Consider the following 18,415-nt stretch of genomic DNA (forward strand, 5'->3'; position numbering starts at 1 on the left):
AAAAAGCAATAAGGGGGGAGAAGATGAAGTACGAATGCAAGCTAGTTAGTAACATAAAGGAAGATAGGAAGAGATTTTTTCAATATATAAAAGGTAAGAGAGAGGCAAAAATAGACATTGGACCACTGGAAAATGTGGCTGGAGAAGTAATAATAGGAAACAAAGAAATGGCAGACGAACTGAATAGTTACTTTGCATCAGTCTTCACGGTGGAAGACACCAGTGGGATGGCAGAGCTCCAGGAGAACCAGGGGGCAGAGGTGAGTGCAGTAACCATTACTAAGGAGAAGGTTCTGGGGAAGCTGAAAGGTCTGAAGGTGGATAAGTCACCTGGACCGGATGGACTACACCCCAGGGTCCTAAAAGAGATAGCTGAGAAAATTGTGCAGGCATTAGTGATGATCTTTCAGGAAACACTGGAGGCAGGAAGGGTCCCAGAGGCTAATGTAACACTACTGTTTAAGAAGGGAGGGAAACAGAAGACGGGAAATTATAGGCCGGTTAGCCTGACTTCGGTCATTGGTAAGATTTTCGAGTCTGTTATTAAAGATGAGATCGCGAAGCACTTGGAAGTGCATGGTAAAATAGGACTGAGTCAGCATGGCTTTGTCAAAGGGAGGTCGTGTCTAACAGATCTGTTAGAGTTCTTTGAGGAGGTAACAAGGAAGTTAGACAAAGGAGAACCAGTGGATGTGATTTATTTAGATTTCCAGAAGGCCTTTGACAAGGTGGCGCAGAGGAGACTGTTAAATAAGTTAAGAGCCCATGGTGTTCAGGGTAAGATCCTGGCATGGATAGAGGATTGGCTGACTAGCAGAAGGCAAAGAGTGGGGATAAAGGGGTCTTTTTCACGATGGCAGCTGATGACTAGTGGTGTGTCTCAGGGGTCTGTGCTGGGACCACAACTTTTTACAATATACATTAATGATCTGGAAGAAGGTACTGAAGGCACTGTTGCTAAGTTTGCAGATGATACACAGATCTGTAGAGGGACAGGTTGTATTGAGGAAGCAAAGGGGCTGCAGAAGGACTTGGACAAGCTAGGAGAGTGGGCAATGAAGTGGCAAATGAAATACAATGTGGAAAAGTGTGAGGTTATGCACTTTGGAAGGAGGAATCTAGGCATAGACTATTTTCTAAATGGGGAAATGCTACAGAAAGCAGAAGCACAAAGGGACTTGGGGGTCCTTGTTCACGATTCTCTTAAGGTTAACGTGCAGGTTCAGTCGGCAGTTAAGAAATCAAATGCAATGTTAGCATTGATGTCGAGAGGGCTAGAATACAAGACCAGGGATGTACTTCTGAGGCTGTGTAAGGCTCTGGTCAGACCCCATTTGGAGTATTGTGAACAGTTTTGGGCTCCATATCTAAGGAATGATGTGCTGGCCTTGGAAAGGGTCCAGAGGAGGTTAACAAGAATGATCCCTGGAATGAAGAACTTGTCGTATGAGGAACGTTTGAGGACTCTGGGTCTGTACTCGTTGGAGTTTAGAAGGATGAGAGGAGGGGATCTTATTGAAACGTACAAGATACTGCAAGGCCTGGATAGAGTGGACGTGGAGAGGATGTTTCCACTTGTAGGAAAAACTAGAACCAGAGGAGACAATCTCAGATTAAAGGGCTGATCCTTTAAAACAGAGATGAGGAGGTATTTCTTCAGCCAGAGGGCGGCGAATCTGTGGAACTCTTTGCCGCAGAAGGCTGTGGAGGCCAATTCACTGAGTGTCTTTAAGACAGAGAGAGGTAGGTTCTTGATTAATAAGAGGATCAGGGGTTATGGGGAGAAGACAGGAGAATGGGGATGAGAAAAATATCAGCCATGATTGAATGGCGGAGCAGACTCGATGGGCCGTGTGGCCTAATTCTGCTCCTATGTCTTATGGTCTTATGGAATCATCCTGGGGCAGCACGGTAGCATTGTGGATAGCACAATTGCTTCACAGCTCCAGGATCCAGGTTCGATTCCGGCTTGGGTCACTGTCTGTGCGGAGTCTGCACATCCTCCCCGTGTGTGCGTGGGTTTCCTCCGGGTGCTCCGGTTTCCTCCCACAGTCCACAGATGTGCGGGTTAGGTGGATTGGCCATGATAAATTGCCCTTAGTGTCCAAAATTGCCCTTAGTGTGGGGCTGGGTTACTGGGTTATGGGGATAGGGTGGGGGTGTTGACCTTGGGTTGGGTGTTCTTTCCAAGAGCCAGTGCAGACTCGATGGGCCGAATGGCCTCCTTCTGCACTGTAAATTCTATGATAAGTATGTAGTTGTGATATTGGTCCAGGAGTATTCTGTATTATTGGACGAGTGCTGGGTCGATTTCATGCCCAATGGTACATCCTCCTCTCCTTCACAGAGTGGTACAGTCTGATAATCGTCACGTCTACGCAATGTCTCACCATTTGGATGGTAGCCATGATGTGGAGATGCCGGCGTTGGACTGGGGTGGGCACAGTAAGAAGTCTTACAACACCAGGTTAAAGTCCAACAGAGTTGTAAGACTTCTTACTGTGCTCACCATTTGGAGACACACAAGATGTGACAATAGGTGGAAATCCCTGTCAGACAACTTACTGAGTATGTCGAGAATGAAGGTCAAGCGCCAGTTGTGTGGGGACCAAGAAGAGGACATCTGTCTCCAGCGCCACCACTGCCCTTTTAATGATCTCTTGACTCGGATTGGCAGGCCAGTCTTTGGTGTATTGCGCATATGTTATATTGGCACCTTTTTCACCTGAGCCTACGGTCAGACTTTGAATCAAGTTATACAGATCGCTCCTGTAGATATTAAAACACAACATCCACGTTCACAAGGATATTCTTTTTCCCCCAAACAATTAAATCTGTATCCTTAATCTTTGTAACATCAGCTAATTATAAAATAATAGTGCAGAAGGAGGCCATTCAGCCCATTGAGTCTGCACCGACCCTCTGAAAGAGCACCCTACCCAGGCCCTCCCCTTGTAACCCCTCCTAACCTTTCAGACATTGAGGGGCAATTTATCACGGCCAATCGACCTAACCTGCACATCTTTGGACTGTGGGAGGGAACCAGAGCACCCGGAGGAAACCCACGCAGACACGGGGAGAACGTGCAGACTCCACACAGTCAGAATCGAACCCGGGTCCCTGGCGCTGTGAGGCAACAGTACTAACCACCTTATGGGAGCAGCCTTTCTTTTTCTACCTTATACAAATGTGTCATAATGTTCTCATCTATCAGATCTCCCCTTAACCCCCCTTCAATCCTCGGACAACCCTAACTTCTCCGACCTAACCTTCAAGCTAAATTCCCTCAACTCTGGAACCATCTGGTAAATCTCCTCTGCACCCTCTCAAAAATCTTCACATTTCCTCCCTAAGGTGTGGTGGCCAGAACTGGGCACAATGCTCTAGATAAGCCCCACCCAGAGCTTTATAAATGTTCAGCATTTGTATCAATACCTCTTTTTTATTAATCCCAAATTCTCCCACACTTTGCTAACCGCGCTCTCAATAGTTCCTGCTACCTTCAAAGATCTATGCACAGGGACCCCCAGGTCCCTCTGTCCCTGCATACTCTTTCCATCAACCTCTCCCATGAAGAGAAGCTACCCTCCCGCTCTGGTGTAACAGGGAGAGGATAACAAAATGCAACCGTGGCTGTCGGTCTCAGTCACAGCAACCTGCCCACTGAAACCTGTTGCGGGAAGCACCTCATTTCTCACTCAGCATCTCAGGAGTCCATCGCGTGGATAGCGTCGAATAATAACAACAAAAACCAGCAAGTTGCTTCTTCACAAATTGGGTTGAAAGGAGGGAAGAAACATCGCCTCCAGAAATCTCTTGCCCGTCCTCCGACCATCTAGTCTTGGAAAAAATTGTTTATGGAGCAGGTACTCAGGGAAGGGGAAGAAATGCCTTAGGAAGGGACATAGGTTCAAGATAACTGACAGAAGGTGCAGAGGGGACATGAGGAAGAACTTTTTTATGCAGAGGATAGTGAGAATCTGCAATTCGCTGCCCGAGTTGATGGTGGCAGAGACCTTAAACTCTTTTAAAAGGTACCTGGATCTGTAGTGCTGTAAGCTGCAGGCTGCAGACAGGGTGCAGGAAGGTGGGATTGGAAAGGGCACCTGGGTGTCCTTGGGCTGGCAGGGATAGGATGGGCCGAATGGTCTCCTTCTGTGCTGTAACTTTTCTATGAACAACGTTAGAACGTAATACACTCAATGAAATAAGCTGTGGCCCTTACGGGTAGGTCTTTCCTAGCCCAGCCTGATTGATTGAATGGACATCCAAACCAGCAAACAAATGTCCGTCCATATTGTTAACACCGGCGATGTAATCGATCCCCGCAGCGTTGTGGTAGAGGTTCTTTGGCTCAGCAGGAATAAAGTCTCCGTCAATGACTGGAGACCAGATCAGGTAGAATAACAGCGGAGCTGCAGGGGGGGAAAAAGAAAAGGAGTCAGTCGCCTCCACTCTCTGCATTTGGGGCAAAATAACAAAGTGAACTCCCCCCCCCCCCCCCCCCCCAGCCTGACAGGGACCTCCCGCCCCGGCAGGAGTTTTCCTGGCAGGTGTGTTTCTTTATAACTTGCTTCAAGGGGCAGTGGCCTCTCGGGGGAATCCGGACGACAACTTGCTCTTTCCAATGACCTTTCCCACACCAGGAGACATCTCAAAGTATTTGGCCAAACGGTGAATGGTGAAAATGTGCAACTCACTACATGGACGAGTTGAGGTCAATAAATTAAATGCGTTTCAGAGGAAGCTGGATACAGACGTGAGGAACATTACGCTGATAGCGTGAGAAGGGACAGAGTGAGAAGGAAGCTTTGTGGGGCACAAACAGCAGCAGAGACTCGTCCCCGACCCCGTCCCCCCAAGGAATGGTATTGAAGATCATCATAGAATCCCTACAGTGCAGAAGGAGGCCATTCGGCCCATCATGTCTGTACTGACCCTTCGAAAGAGCACCCTACACAGACCCAATCCCCACCCCTCTCCCAGTAACCCCACTTAATCTTTGGACACAAAGGGCAATTTAGCATGGCCAATCAACCTGCACATCTTTGGACTGTGGGAGGAAACCGGAGCACCCGGAGGAAACCCACGCACACACGGGGAGGACGTGCAGACTCCCCACAGACAGTGACCCAAACCGGGAATCGAACCTGGGACCCTGGAGCCGGGAGGCAGCCGTGCTAACCACTGCGCTACCGTGCCGCCCAAAGGTTTAAAATATACGTCAGGTTTCCAAATCTTTGCCGCGGAAATATGTTCACATGTCCCCAAACAGGAACATTCACATCATCCCCTTTGTGTATCTTACTTTCCAGGTTTATGAGCTTCAGGGGGATGGCCAGAGTGACAGCGCTGGGGTCTGTGATCTTCAGACAGGCCACCATGGCAGCAGGATCATCTCTGGGACAGCCGACTTTCTGAGCAAGCTGAAAGATCAGGTAAACAGCCGCAATCAATATTATTCCCACCAGCGGTGCCTCACCTTCGGCAAACAGTCCCCTTACCAAACAGACCCAGGTCAAAAACTTCCCCCTTCAGCCCGAGAATATACCTTGGAGCTAAACTCGGTGGAATACTTTCATTTCCCGCATCAATCATCCTGGGGGTTATAGAAGATTTCCACTTTGTGTCACGTTCTGGACACTTCAGTGACTTCTGTGCCAACAACATCCTTTATCTCCAAGGAGAAGCTGGTGTCCATGTCCCAAAGGTATGGGCTGAGTTTGAATCCCGGTCCGAGAGCCAGACCCAGGTCCAGGTCACTGAAAGCTAGCATGCAGGTGCAACAGGCAATTAGGGAGGCAATTGGCCTTGATTGCAAAATGATTTGAGTACAGGGGTAAAGATGTCTTTCTGCAATTGTGTAGTGAGACTGCACCTGGAGTGTGGTGTAGACTTTTAACCTCCTTACCTCGGGAAGGATATACATGTTAGCGAGGGTGTTCAGTAAAGGTTCACCAGACTGATCCCTAGGATGGCGGGATTGTCTAATGTGGAGAGATTGCGGAGAGTGGGCCGGCATCCTGTAGAGTTTAGAACAGCAATGGGCAACCGAGGCTGGTGAGTAGGCCTCATGAGTGACCCTCCCTCATCTCAATGGGCCTCAAGATTAAAATCGAGGCTTGTTCACTAACCAAGACCTGTGAATAAGACTGTTTACATTTAATACACGCCGAACATTTCCTAATGAGTTATAAGAAATGTTTTATCAATCATATCATAATAGAACTGTCATTAGCTTCAAATGGTACAAACAAAATAAATATTTGCACGTACCTTAAAGTACAAAAGTAACATTTAAAAAACGCAATCTCCCACATCCACTGGTGTTGTAACTGTAGATGGTTTCCCGGGATGGGGTCATTTCGTTTTGCCTGCGTCGACGTGCCTAGAATTTGCAGGACGCGCTGGTTGAATCACAGCAGTGTTTTGATTGGATGCAGAATGAGCGCTTGGCTCTCCTGAGTGATTGTAACAATCAGCACGCACCTCGCTTCACTCGTCTTTTCTTTACGTGCGGATACTTCAGTCATACCGGTAGGGAAAAAGAAAACTCGGCAGACGGAATTCAGCGGAATGTGGCGGTGCTCCGTGTGGGCAACGGTCCACATAATGTCTCGCTGGAGGCACTCGGAAACCGAATGGGCCACCGGTTGCCCACCACTCGCCGAGGAGAATGAGAGGTGATCTCAGTGAAGCACACCGAATTCTCACAGGGCTCGACAGGGGAGACCCTTGCCAGTTTGATATCTTGTGGACCTGGTGCTTGCCAGGCGGCAGCTTGAACTGGCAGAGAGGTAAAGTGCTTCTCACATATACAAGGACAGTCCAGGGGCCTCTCTACCCTGATCTGCCCAAACCAACCCCTCTTTCCCAAGTCCAGACCAGATCAAGAATCACTCTTGGGAGTTCACAGGTAGGAGGCCACACTCTCTCTCAGTCTTTTGGAGCAATTCTTCACCAAGGATAATGAACCCAATATTTCCACTTTGAACACTAACCCATCCAATTCCAACTCAACCCGCATCGATTTGCCATTTGCTCAATACTTAACTTCTGAGGGAGAATCAGTTTAGTGTCATTTCTGTTTCTGCAGCTGTACTGACCTGTTGTGCCCAGTGCATGGGGTTTCTCTGAACTGCCCAAGGACTTGTAGCGACCCCACTCTGCGAAATTGCTCGTTTTATTAGACCTTTATTATACGGTGACAAGGTCTGTGAAAGAAAGTAGAAACGTTATCAGAAAGATATCAATTGGTTCAACTTGAAGGATCCACTCATTGAAGAACGTCTTTAATATAGGAGAGAGTTTGTCTGAGTGTGATGTGTACATAAGACACAACATTAAAGTATCTTTGAGATAGGCTTCGATACCTTGTACAAATCAGCCTTGGAAAAGGGCGATAGTATCTCTGTGGAATTTCCAGTCTCACGGTGTCTGTGGTGCATCCGTACATCACCGCCAAAATTGTGCAATACCCAAGTCTCAAGCATGAAAATCAAGGCTGACTCTCCAGTGCAGGACAGGGGGAGGTGCCGCACTGTTGGAGGGGGTCATCTTTCAGATGAAATGGTAAACAGAGGCCCTCTGCTGCCCTATCAGATAAACCCAGGAAATTCTGGAGGCGAGCAGGGGAGTTCTCCCTGGCGTCCTGACCAATATTTATCTCTCGGTCAACACCACAATAAAACCCTCACTTTGACCCCGCCCCCTTACTTTGTCACACGCATCCAGAGAGCCATGAACCGGTTCTTCTGGGACAAAGGATTGCACTGGGTCGTTGCGGAGGTCTTGAGTCTCCCGATGGCGGAGGGCGGACAGGCGCTGGTGTGCCTTCGCACCCAGGTCGCGACTTTCCGCCTTCGGACTCTGCAGCGTTACCTGTACGTCCGATACCTGTACGTCGAGCCTCCTCCACGATGGTGCCCTGGCGATGTATTTCTTCCGCCAGGTGCACGGCCTGAACTACGACGGGCAGCTCCTGTTCGTTGACCAGCAGCGTCTTCGGAACTCTTTTTTGGCGCTGCCCGTCTTGTACCAGGACCTCCTCAAAGTCTGGAACATGGTCACCACGCTCTCCCCCGTCAGGAGTGGTGGCTCTCGTAATTGAGCCGCTGCTCAGGAATCCGCATCTCCGCCGATTTCCATTCCGGTGGGTGTCGGAGCGGAGGGCTGTGGATGCCGGGGTGACCAGGATCGGGGACGGGCTGGGTGGCGGAGGAGCGGGCTGGCTGACACCCCACGAGCTGGCCGAGCACGGGGCGATGTCTGTCCGGCTCGCGGCCAATGCCACCCTAGGCCTCAAAACGGCCGTGCTCGGCCCCGCGGGCACACTGGAGCTAGAGATGGCATGGTTGTGCGGTGGCATCCCGTCTGAGCGGACCCCCGCTCGGACGGATTCCACATTGGTCCCAGGCCCCGGCGCACCCGCCGGGCGCCAGCGCCCCACAACTGCAGCTGCCTCATGGAAATACCCTCCGTGCGTTTTCGCACCGCGCGGAGGGGTTTCCTGTACGGCCTGCTGTCGCACACCTTCCACCTCCTTTTCCTCGCCCGCCGTCCGGACACGCCTTGGCGGGCCTTGTTGCCGTCCGCCGGCGGAGGTCCCTGCTGGGGGTCCCTCTACAGAGGTGTGCTCCCCATAAAACTGGGGGACCTGTGGTGGAGGGTGTTGCACGTGGTAGTACCGTGCAACCGCAAGGTTCACCACTCCACGACTCTGCCAGAGACCTGCCACTTTTGCAGCCTGGTGGAGGCCGTGGAGCACGTTTATGTTGTTTGTCCGAGACTGTACTCCCTTTTTGCTTTCTTGACGACGTTGTTGTTGAGGTTTTCTTTGCACTTCAGCCCCACGCTCCTGATCTACGGGCATCTGCGGAGGGGGGGTGCGAGGAAGGCGGAGGGTCTCCTCGTGAACCTGCTCCTGGGCCTGGCCAGACTTGCCATTAATAGGTCCAGGCAGCGGGCGAACGAGGGGTTCATCCGGCCTGACTGTCTGCCCCTCTTCCGCGGCCTCAGAGAGGGAGCATGCGGTGTCCACGGGCAAGCTCGAGACCTTCCGTGCTCGGTGGGCACCGCAGGGGTTGGATTGTCTTATTGACCCCAATTTCACACTTTAATCTGACGGGTATTTGATAAGTTTTTGTTCCTTTTCTCGTTCTGTTTGGGCTGTGCTCCACCCGCCGTTTGGGGCACTCCCCACATTTGCTTTATCCATCAGTTACTTTTTGTTCCTTTTGCTTGGTTGTTCTCACACCCAGCATCACGACAGTGTCAGTGGACGCTGGCCCAATCCTGCAGGTCATAAAATCGGGGGAAAAAAGAAGAAAGAAAAAAAGGTAACATCAAATAGCAGTGGTGCGACCTTATAAAAGGACAATAAAACTCAGACGATCACATTACTGCTGTGGGATCTTGCTGTGTGCTGCAGAAGGAAAATGGGACTGAGTAAAATCAACGCTGACGTGATGCCTGTAGTTCACACAGGTAGAGGGGACCAATGTTCTCCTGTGCTAAAATAATTATCACATCATCCTGGACATACAGCTCACTCACTCTGGGCACCCTTCGTCCCTCCAGTATCTTGTTGAATGAGTAATTCGCTTTGAACCTTAGCCGAGTGTTAGCTGGCTATTCAACTATCTGAACCATCACAGGCAAGCCCGATCCTGTCACCAAATTCCAGGAAGGGTAATTAATGGTGAGCAATTATAACCCTGACCAATTTCCCCTCTCACAGCTGGTTTGTGATGCAGAACAAGGCCAGCAGCGCAGGTTCAATTCCCGTGCCAGCTTACCCGAACAGGTGCCGGAATGTGGCGACTAGGGGCTTTTCACAGTAGCTTCATATTTGTGACAATAAAAGATTATTATTATTATTATTATAACCAGGGCCACCAAATCTGAATGAAACACCATCCCTGCAGCTCCACTTCAGATGAGCGAAGAGTGCAGGTCACGGCTGGAGCTCAGGCCTTACCCAACCCACCACATCATCCATTAGCAAGATAACATCACACTCGACAATTACCTGGAGGGAGACACTTGCCGCTCCTGCTGACTCTCCGAAGAGGGTGATTTTATTCGGGTCCCCACCAAACGCGGCGATATTTCTCTTCACCCAACTGATGGCCATGTGCTGGTCCCATAGACCTTGGTTACCTGTTTATTACAATGAGCAGGTCTGATAAATACAGCATACACAAAACTGCAGATTACAGGGAGAGAACAGCATGACAGAGAGAACACAGTCTGACACAGAGAACACAGTATGACACAGAGAACACAGTATGATACAGAGAACACAGTATAACACAGAGAACACAGTACGATACAGAGAACACAGTCTGACACAGAGAACACAGTATGACACAGAGAACACAGTATGACACAAAGAACACAGTATGAAACAGAAAATATAGTATGACAGAGAACACAGTATGACACAGAGAATACAGTATGACACAAAGAACACAGTATAGCACAGAGAACACAGTATGACACAGAGAACACAGTACGACACAGAGAACACAGTCTGACACAGAAAACACAGTATAACACAGAGAACACAGTATAGCACAGAGAACACAGTACGATACAGAGAACACAGTCTGACACAGAGAACACAGTATAACACAGAGAACACAGTATAGCACAGAGAACACAGTATGACACAGGAACACAGTCTGACACAGTGAACACAGTATAGTACAGAGAACACAGTCTGACACAGAGAACACAGTATAGTACAGAGAAGACAGTATGACACAGAGAACACAGTCTGTCACAGAGAACACAGTATAGTACAGAGAACACAGTATGACACAGGAACACAGTTTGACACAGAGAACACAGTATAGTACAGAGAACACAGTACGACACAGAGAACCCAGTATAGCACAGAGAACACAGTATGACACAGAGAACACAGTATTGTACAGAGAATACAGTACAGCACAGTATAACACAGAGAACAAAGTATGACACAGAACACAGTATGACATAGATAATACTGTATGACACAAAGAACACAGTATGACACAGAATACAGTATGACACAGAACACAGTATGACACAGAGAAGACAGTATAGCACAGAGAACACAGTATAGTACAGGGAAGACAGTATGGCACAGAGAACACAGTCTGACACAGAGAACACAGTATAGTACAGAGAACACAGTATGACACAGGAACACAGTCTGACACAGAGAACACAGTATAGTACAGAGAACACAGTACGACACAGAGAACACAGTATAGCACAGAGAACACAGTATGACACAGAGAACACAGTACTGTACAGAGAATACAGTATAGCACAGTATAACACAGAGAACAAAGTATGACACAGAACACAGTATGACACAGATAATACTGTATGACACAAAGAACACAGTATGACACAGAGAATACAGTATGACACAGAACACAGTATGACACAGAGAACATAGTATGACATAGAGAAGACAGTATGACACAGAAAATACAGTATGACAGAGAATACAGTATGACACAGAATACAGTATGACACAGAGAACACTGTATGACACAGAATACAGTATGACACAGAGAACATAGTATGACACAGAGAACACAGTATGACACAGAGAACACAGTATGACACAGAATACAGTATGACACAGAGAATACAGTATGACACAGAGAACACAGTATGGCACAGAGAAGACAGTATGACACAGAGAACAGTCTGACACAGAGAACAGAGTCTGACACAGAGAACACAGTATGACACAGAGAACACAGTATGAAACAGAAAATATAGTATGACACAGAGAACACAGTATGACACAGAGAACACAGTATGACTCAAAGAACACAGTATGAAACAGAAAATATAGTATGACACAGAGAACACAGTATGACACAGAGAATACAGTATGACACAGAGAATACAGTATGACACAAAGAACACAGTATAGCACAGAGAACACAGTATGACACAGAGAACACAGTACGACACAGAGAACACAGTCTGACAGAGAACACAGTATAACACAGAGAACACAGTCTAGCACAGAGAACACAGTATGATACAGAGAACACAGTCTGACACAGAGAACACAGTCTGACACAGAGAACACAGTCTGACACAGAGAACACAGTACAATACAGAGAACACAGTCTGACACAGAGAACACAGTCTGACACAGAGAACACAGTATAACATAGAGAACACAGTATAGCACAGAGAACACAGTACGATACAGAGAACACAGTCTGTCACAGAGAACACAGTCTGACACAGAGAACACAGTATAACACAGAGAACACAGTATAGCACAGAGAACACAGTACGATACAGAGAACACAGTCTGACACAGAGAACAGTCTGACACAGAGAACAGTCTGACACAGAGAACACAGTATAACACAGAGAACACAGTATGATACAGAGAACACAGTCTGACACAGAGAACACAGTATGACACAGAGAACACAGTATGACACAAAGAACACAGTATGAAACAGAAAATATAGTATGACACAGAGAACACAGTATGACACAGAGAATACAGTATGACACAAAGAACACAGTATAGCACAGAGAACACAATATGACACAGAGAACACAGTACGACACAGAGAACACAGTCTGACACAGAGAACACAGTATGACACAAAGAATACAGTATGACACAGGGAACACAGTATGACACAGAGAACACAGTATGACACAGAGAATACAGTATGACACAGGGAACACAGCATGTCACAGAGAACACAATATGACACAGAGAACACACTATAATGCAGAGATCACACTATAACATAGAGAACACAGCATGTCACAGAGAACACAGTATGACACAGAGAATATAGTACGACTCAGAGAATACAGTATGACACAGAGAATACAGTATGACACAGGGAACACAGCAAGACACAGCGAATATAGTACGACACAGAGAACACAGTATGACAGAGAGAACACTGTATGACACAGAGAACACAATATGACACAGAGAACACAATATGACACAGAGAACACAGTATGACACAGAGAACACAGTATGACACAGAGGACACAGTATGACACAGAGAACACAGTATAGCACAGATAACACAGTATGACACAGAGAACACAGTATGACACAGAGAACACAGTACAACTCAGAACACAGTATGACACAGAGAATACAGTATGACACAGAGAATACAGTATGACACAGGGAACACAGCAAGACACAGAGAATATAGTACGACACAGAGAACACAGTATGACAGAGAGAACACTGTATGACACAGAGAACACAATATGACACAGAGAATACAATATAACACAGAGAAGACAGTATAGCACAGAGAACACACTATAACATAGAGAAGACAGCATGGCACAGAGAACACACTATAACGCAGAGTACACACTATAATATAGAGAACACTGTATGACACAGAGAATATAGTACGACACAGCGAGCACAGTATACACAGAGAGAACACTGTATGACACAGAGAACACAATATGACACAGAGAACACAGTATAGCGCAGAGAACACTGTATGACACAGAGAACACAGTATGACACAGAGAACACAGTATAGCGCAGAGAACACAGTATGACACAGAGAACACAGTATGACACAGAGAACACAATATGACACAGAGAAAACAGTATGACACAGAGAACACAATATGACAGATAACACAGTATAGCACAGAGAACACAGTATGACACAGAGAACACAGTCTGACACAGATAACACAGTATAGCACAGAGAACACAGTATAGCGCAGAGAACACAGTATGACACAGAGAACACAGTATAGCGCAGAGAACACTGTATGACACAGAGAACACAGTATGACACAGAGAACACAATATGACACAGATAACACAGTATAGCGCAGAGAACACAGTATGACACAGAGAATACAGTATGACACAGAGAAAACAGTATGACACAGAGAACACAATATGACACAGATAACACAGTATAGCACAGAGAACACAGTATGACACAGAGAATACAGTATGACACAGAGAAAACAGTATGACACAGAGAACACAATATGACACAGTCTGACACAGATAACACAGTCTGACACAGATAACACAGTATAGCACAGAGAACACAGTATAGCGCAGAGAACACAGTATGACACAGAGAACACAGTATGACACAGAGAACACAATATGACACAGAGAAAACAGTATGACACAGAGAACACAATATGACAGATAACACAGTATAGCACAGAGAACACAGTATGACACAGAGAACACAGTCTGACACAGATAACACAGTATAGCACAGAGAACACAGTATAGCGCAGAGAACACAGTATGACACAGAGAACACAGTATGACACAGAGAACACAGTATGACACAGAGAATACAGTATGACACAGAGAAAACAGCATAGCGCAGAGAACACAGTATGACACAGAGAACACAGTATGAAACAAAGAACACAATATGACTCAGAGAACACAGTATAGCACAGAGAACACAGTATGACACAGAGAACACAATATGACACAGAGAACACAGTATAGCACAGAGAACACAGTATGACACAGGGAACACGATATGACACAAAGAACACAGTACAGTACAGAGCATGGTATTGTCTTTTGTGAAAAGCACATGTTGAAATGGTGTAAATCGACCAGCACTTTCTGAGGATTCAGAATGCTTGCTCCATCTCTTAATCCCCTGACATTGCTGGCCAACTCGCACATTAAGCTTGGGGTGCGTCGTTAATACATCAGCATTTTTGGGGAAAGAGTTTATGTTTTTCACTCATCTTCTCCACCCATCTGAGTGAGGAAACTGGATTACTGATTGGCTGCTGGGAATTCTGGAACGTGGTCCCAGCTGAAATATTAACCCCTTCAGAGGTTGCCCAGGCTCCAGTCTACATCCAGCCTTTTGTCTTCTTTTCTCAAGCTCTCAGTTTTGCCATGATTGCTGTCTGTTGGTTTACCCTCACATTCAGGGATCTGATATGGTGTGGTTCCAGTCGCATGCAGTGAGTCTAATCACTGACCGTGTGTCATCCTGGTGACCATTACAACAACAACTTGCAGTTAGACAGTTTCATTGAGGTGGTAAATTGTCCCAGAGTACTTCAGAGCGATGATTTTCAAACAAAATTTGTCATTGAGCCACGTGAGGAAATTGTTAGAACAAGTCCTCTGCGCGCTCAATAGGGTAACTTGTGGTGATATGCATCACTGTAAATACACAAGGGATTAATGTAAATACACTAAGACTAAGTAAACACTAGAGGGAGCACCAGAGACATCATAACATGCAGACATACAGCTAATGGCTTTCCTCCGGGTGCTCCGGTTTCCTCCCACAGTCCAAAGATGTGCAGGTTAGGTGGATTGGCCATGATAAATTGCCCTTAGTGTCCAAAATTGCCCTTAGTGTTGGGTGGGGTTATTGGGTTATGGTGATAGGGTGGACCTTGGGTAGGGTGCTCTTTCCAAGAGCCGATGCAGACTCGATGGGCCGAATGGCCTCCTTCTGTACTGTAAATTCTATGATATTCTAATGAACACATAGAATAGGACACGACCAATGGGCAGTCAAGACATCCAGAGGTGACACTACCACAAGGGGGCAACCCATATAAAAGTACAAGGACACATGCTCTTTCTCTTTCCACAGGCGACACTCAGAGAGACAGGGGCAGATCAGAAGCATCACACCCACCGCATGGCTTAGAGCAGACTGGTTAGTTAGACTGAGTTACTATAGCAAGATTAGCAGGAGAGTCGAACTCAAGTAGGAGAATTGTTAACTGTTCAATAAATGTGTAGGGTAACTCAAATCCAATAACTCCATGGGGGGATCTATCAACCATTTTCCATGGCCTTTGTGGTCATCAAAACATAAGGATTGTCTCAAAGGAGGCGAGAGAGTGAGAGAGAGAGAGAGAGGTGGAGCTGATAAGGGACAAAATTCCAGTGCTTGGGGCCCAGGCAGCTGAAATAAAGCCTGCCAATGGTGGAGAGATTAAAGTCGGGGTTGTGCACAGGCCAGAATGGAGGCGCGCGGAGATCTTGGAAAGTCGTAGGGGTGAAGAGGTCACGGGGATGGGGAGAGGACGAGGCTATTGAGGGATTTGAAAAATGGATGTGAAAATCTTCTTTAAAAATTGTGGTATTGCTGCACTGGGAGCCGTTGTCGGTGAGTGAGCTCAGAGCAGGCGATGAGGAAAAGGGATTTCACAGCATTGTAATAAATTGTAAAAATTTTGTTGATGACGATGTTCTGATTAATAAGCTGCCTGCATTATGTGTGGAAGAGTTCATTGTGATCGTGTTTGATTGTATTGTTTGCTGCAAGGAAACTTAAGGGTGCAAAGAAATTTGAAAGTGTGCGTTTTCCACAGGAGCCTCTGACTACGATGGAAAACAGCACAGGAGGTGAATCTGAGGTGAGATGGCCAAGCTACACGTGGTCAAGGGAGTGAGGTGGTCAGGTCACAGGTGGACAAGGGGCGATGTGTAAAGCTGTTCATCGGGAGACCCGAGGAGGGTATCCGATAAGGTGACCAGGTGCCCCAATTTTGCTGGAACATTTCTGTTTTTAATTAAATGTCCAGGTCCCCGACAATTTCCCCCAAATAGTTCAAATGTCCTGGTTTTCACCTTTTTCCTTCCTGTCAAATAGGAACCAGGCCTGAGGGGAGGAAATCCACGGGAAAAGCCTTCCCTCCTGTAAACACCCGTCACATTGAATTGTGTTGCATGAAGGAGCCCAGTGCCACACCCCTCACTGTCCCCTGGGCCCCTCCAAGGGATTGTAGCTCTCTATTTGGCACTGGTTGTTCCCATTGCTGATGACGCCTTTCTATTAATCTACAGAATAGGGTTGCGGATTCTGGTTGAACACACTCTGGAAGATGTCCATAGAACCGGAGAATCCCGACAGTGCAGAAGGAGGCCATTCAGCCCATCGAGTCTGCACCGACTCTCCAAAAGAGCACCTTAGCAAGGCCCACTCCCCCGTCCTATCCCAGCAGCCCCACCTTACCTGCACATCGTTGGACACTAAGGGGCAATTTTTACAAGGCCAATCCACCTAACCTGCACATCTTCGGACTGTGGGAGGAAACGGGAGGAAACGCACGCAGATACGGGGAGAACGTGCAAACTCCACACGGACCCAAACTCCAAGGCCGGAATTGACCCAGGGTCCCTGGTGAGGCAGCAGTGCCAACCACTGTGCCGTCGTGCCGGCCATCACATGACGCCCCCACCTTCAACTGTCCCTCCCCCAGATTCGCACCATTGGTCACCCAGCATGCCAATCATCGCAGCGTCCACCTTCCCATGGCTTTTCAATGTGAAATGAATGAAAATCACTTATTGTCACAAGTAGGCTTCAAATGAAGTTACTGTGAAAAGCCCCTAGTCGCCACATTCCAGCGCCTGTTCGGGGAGGCTGGTACGGGAATTGAACCGTGCTGCAGGCCTGCCTCGGTCTGCTTTAAAAGCCAGCGATTTAGCCCTGTGCTAAACAGCCCCAATGTGTTCTGGTTTTGGCTTTTGAAACTCTGGTCACCCTGCCGATACACTGAGGACCCCGGACACACCAGAGGAGGAGCCGGAGACAATATGATATCAAAGAGAACCGAGGACGACATCATCTGTGTCCAGGCAACTTCGAGGAGCAAGGATTGAAAGCAGCTTGTCGACAATTGCCTACCGCAGGTATTTTTGTTCAATTATGTACTTGGTAAATTCTGTCGCACCGGAATTATCGTCTGTTACCTCCTTGACTCGTCCCAAGAACTCAGTTAAGTTCAAGAGATCCAGGCAGCACGGTGGCAGAGTGGTTAGCACTTCTGCCTCACGGCGCCAAGGACCCGGGTTCGATCCCGGCTGTGGGTCACTGTCCGTGTGGAGTTTCCACACTCTCCCCGTGTTTGCGTGGGTTTCGCCCCCACATCCCAAAGATGTGCAGGGTAGGTGGATTGGCCACACTAAATTGCTCCTTAATTGGAAAAAAAATAATTGGGTACTCTCAATTTATTTTTAAAAAGTTCAGGGGATCTGACACTAACCTGGTGCATTGGTATCCCCTGTGCTCAGGAAGCCCAATGGGCCGACTCGATAGTTGAAGGTGACAACGATCACTTTGCCGCGGGAGGCGATCTCTCTTCCATCGTACAGGTAGTTGTTCAGAAAGTTGGCACCATGTCCTGCGCCCATCAAGAAACCTCCTCCGAAGATCCAGACCATGACAGGCAGGTTGCTGGACACTGGGGACGGGGGGTGGGTGGGTGGGGGGGAGCAGTTTGAACGTTGTTACAAAAGCAAAACAGAGCCAATGCTGGAAATCTGACATTAAAACTAAAAACACTGCAAAGTGTCATGATAGCCACATCAGCATATCATGGTGCAATCACACACACACTGATGGACAAG

At 47.5% G+C, this 18,415-nt stretch overlaps 1 protein-coding gene across 1 annotated transcript in view; it reads right to left on the minus strand.

The window, feature by feature from the left end:
- LOC140399324 (bile salt-activated lipase-like) overlaps positions 1-18,415 on the minus strand; it is a 50,322-nt gene that overhangs the window by 12,994 nt on the left and 18,913 nt on the right. Inside the window, exons 4-9 of the mRNA XM_072488848.1 lie at positions 18,052-18,249; positions 10,031-10,161; positions 7,107-7,214; positions 5,309-5,426; positions 4,226-4,415; positions 2,566-2,769 (exon numbers count right to left, since the gene is read on the minus strand). Of these exons, the coding sequence (XP_072344949.1) occupies positions 2,566-2,769; positions 4,226-4,415; positions 5,309-5,426; positions 7,107-7,214; positions 10,031-10,161; positions 18,052-18,249 (949 nt within the window). The remainder of the gene's footprint in view (positions 1-2,565; positions 2,770-4,225; positions 4,416-5,308; positions 5,427-7,106; positions 7,215-10,030; positions 10,162-18,051; positions 18,250-18,415) is intronic.

The sequence above is a fragment of the Scyliorhinus torazame genome, chromosome 22 (assembly GCF_047496885.1).
Source record: "Scyliorhinus torazame isolate Kashiwa2021f chromosome 22, sScyTor2.1, whole genome shotgun sequence".
Taxonomy (NCBI): Eukaryota; Metazoa; Chordata; class Chondrichthyes; order Carcharhiniformes; family Scyliorhinidae; genus Scyliorhinus; species Scyliorhinus torazame.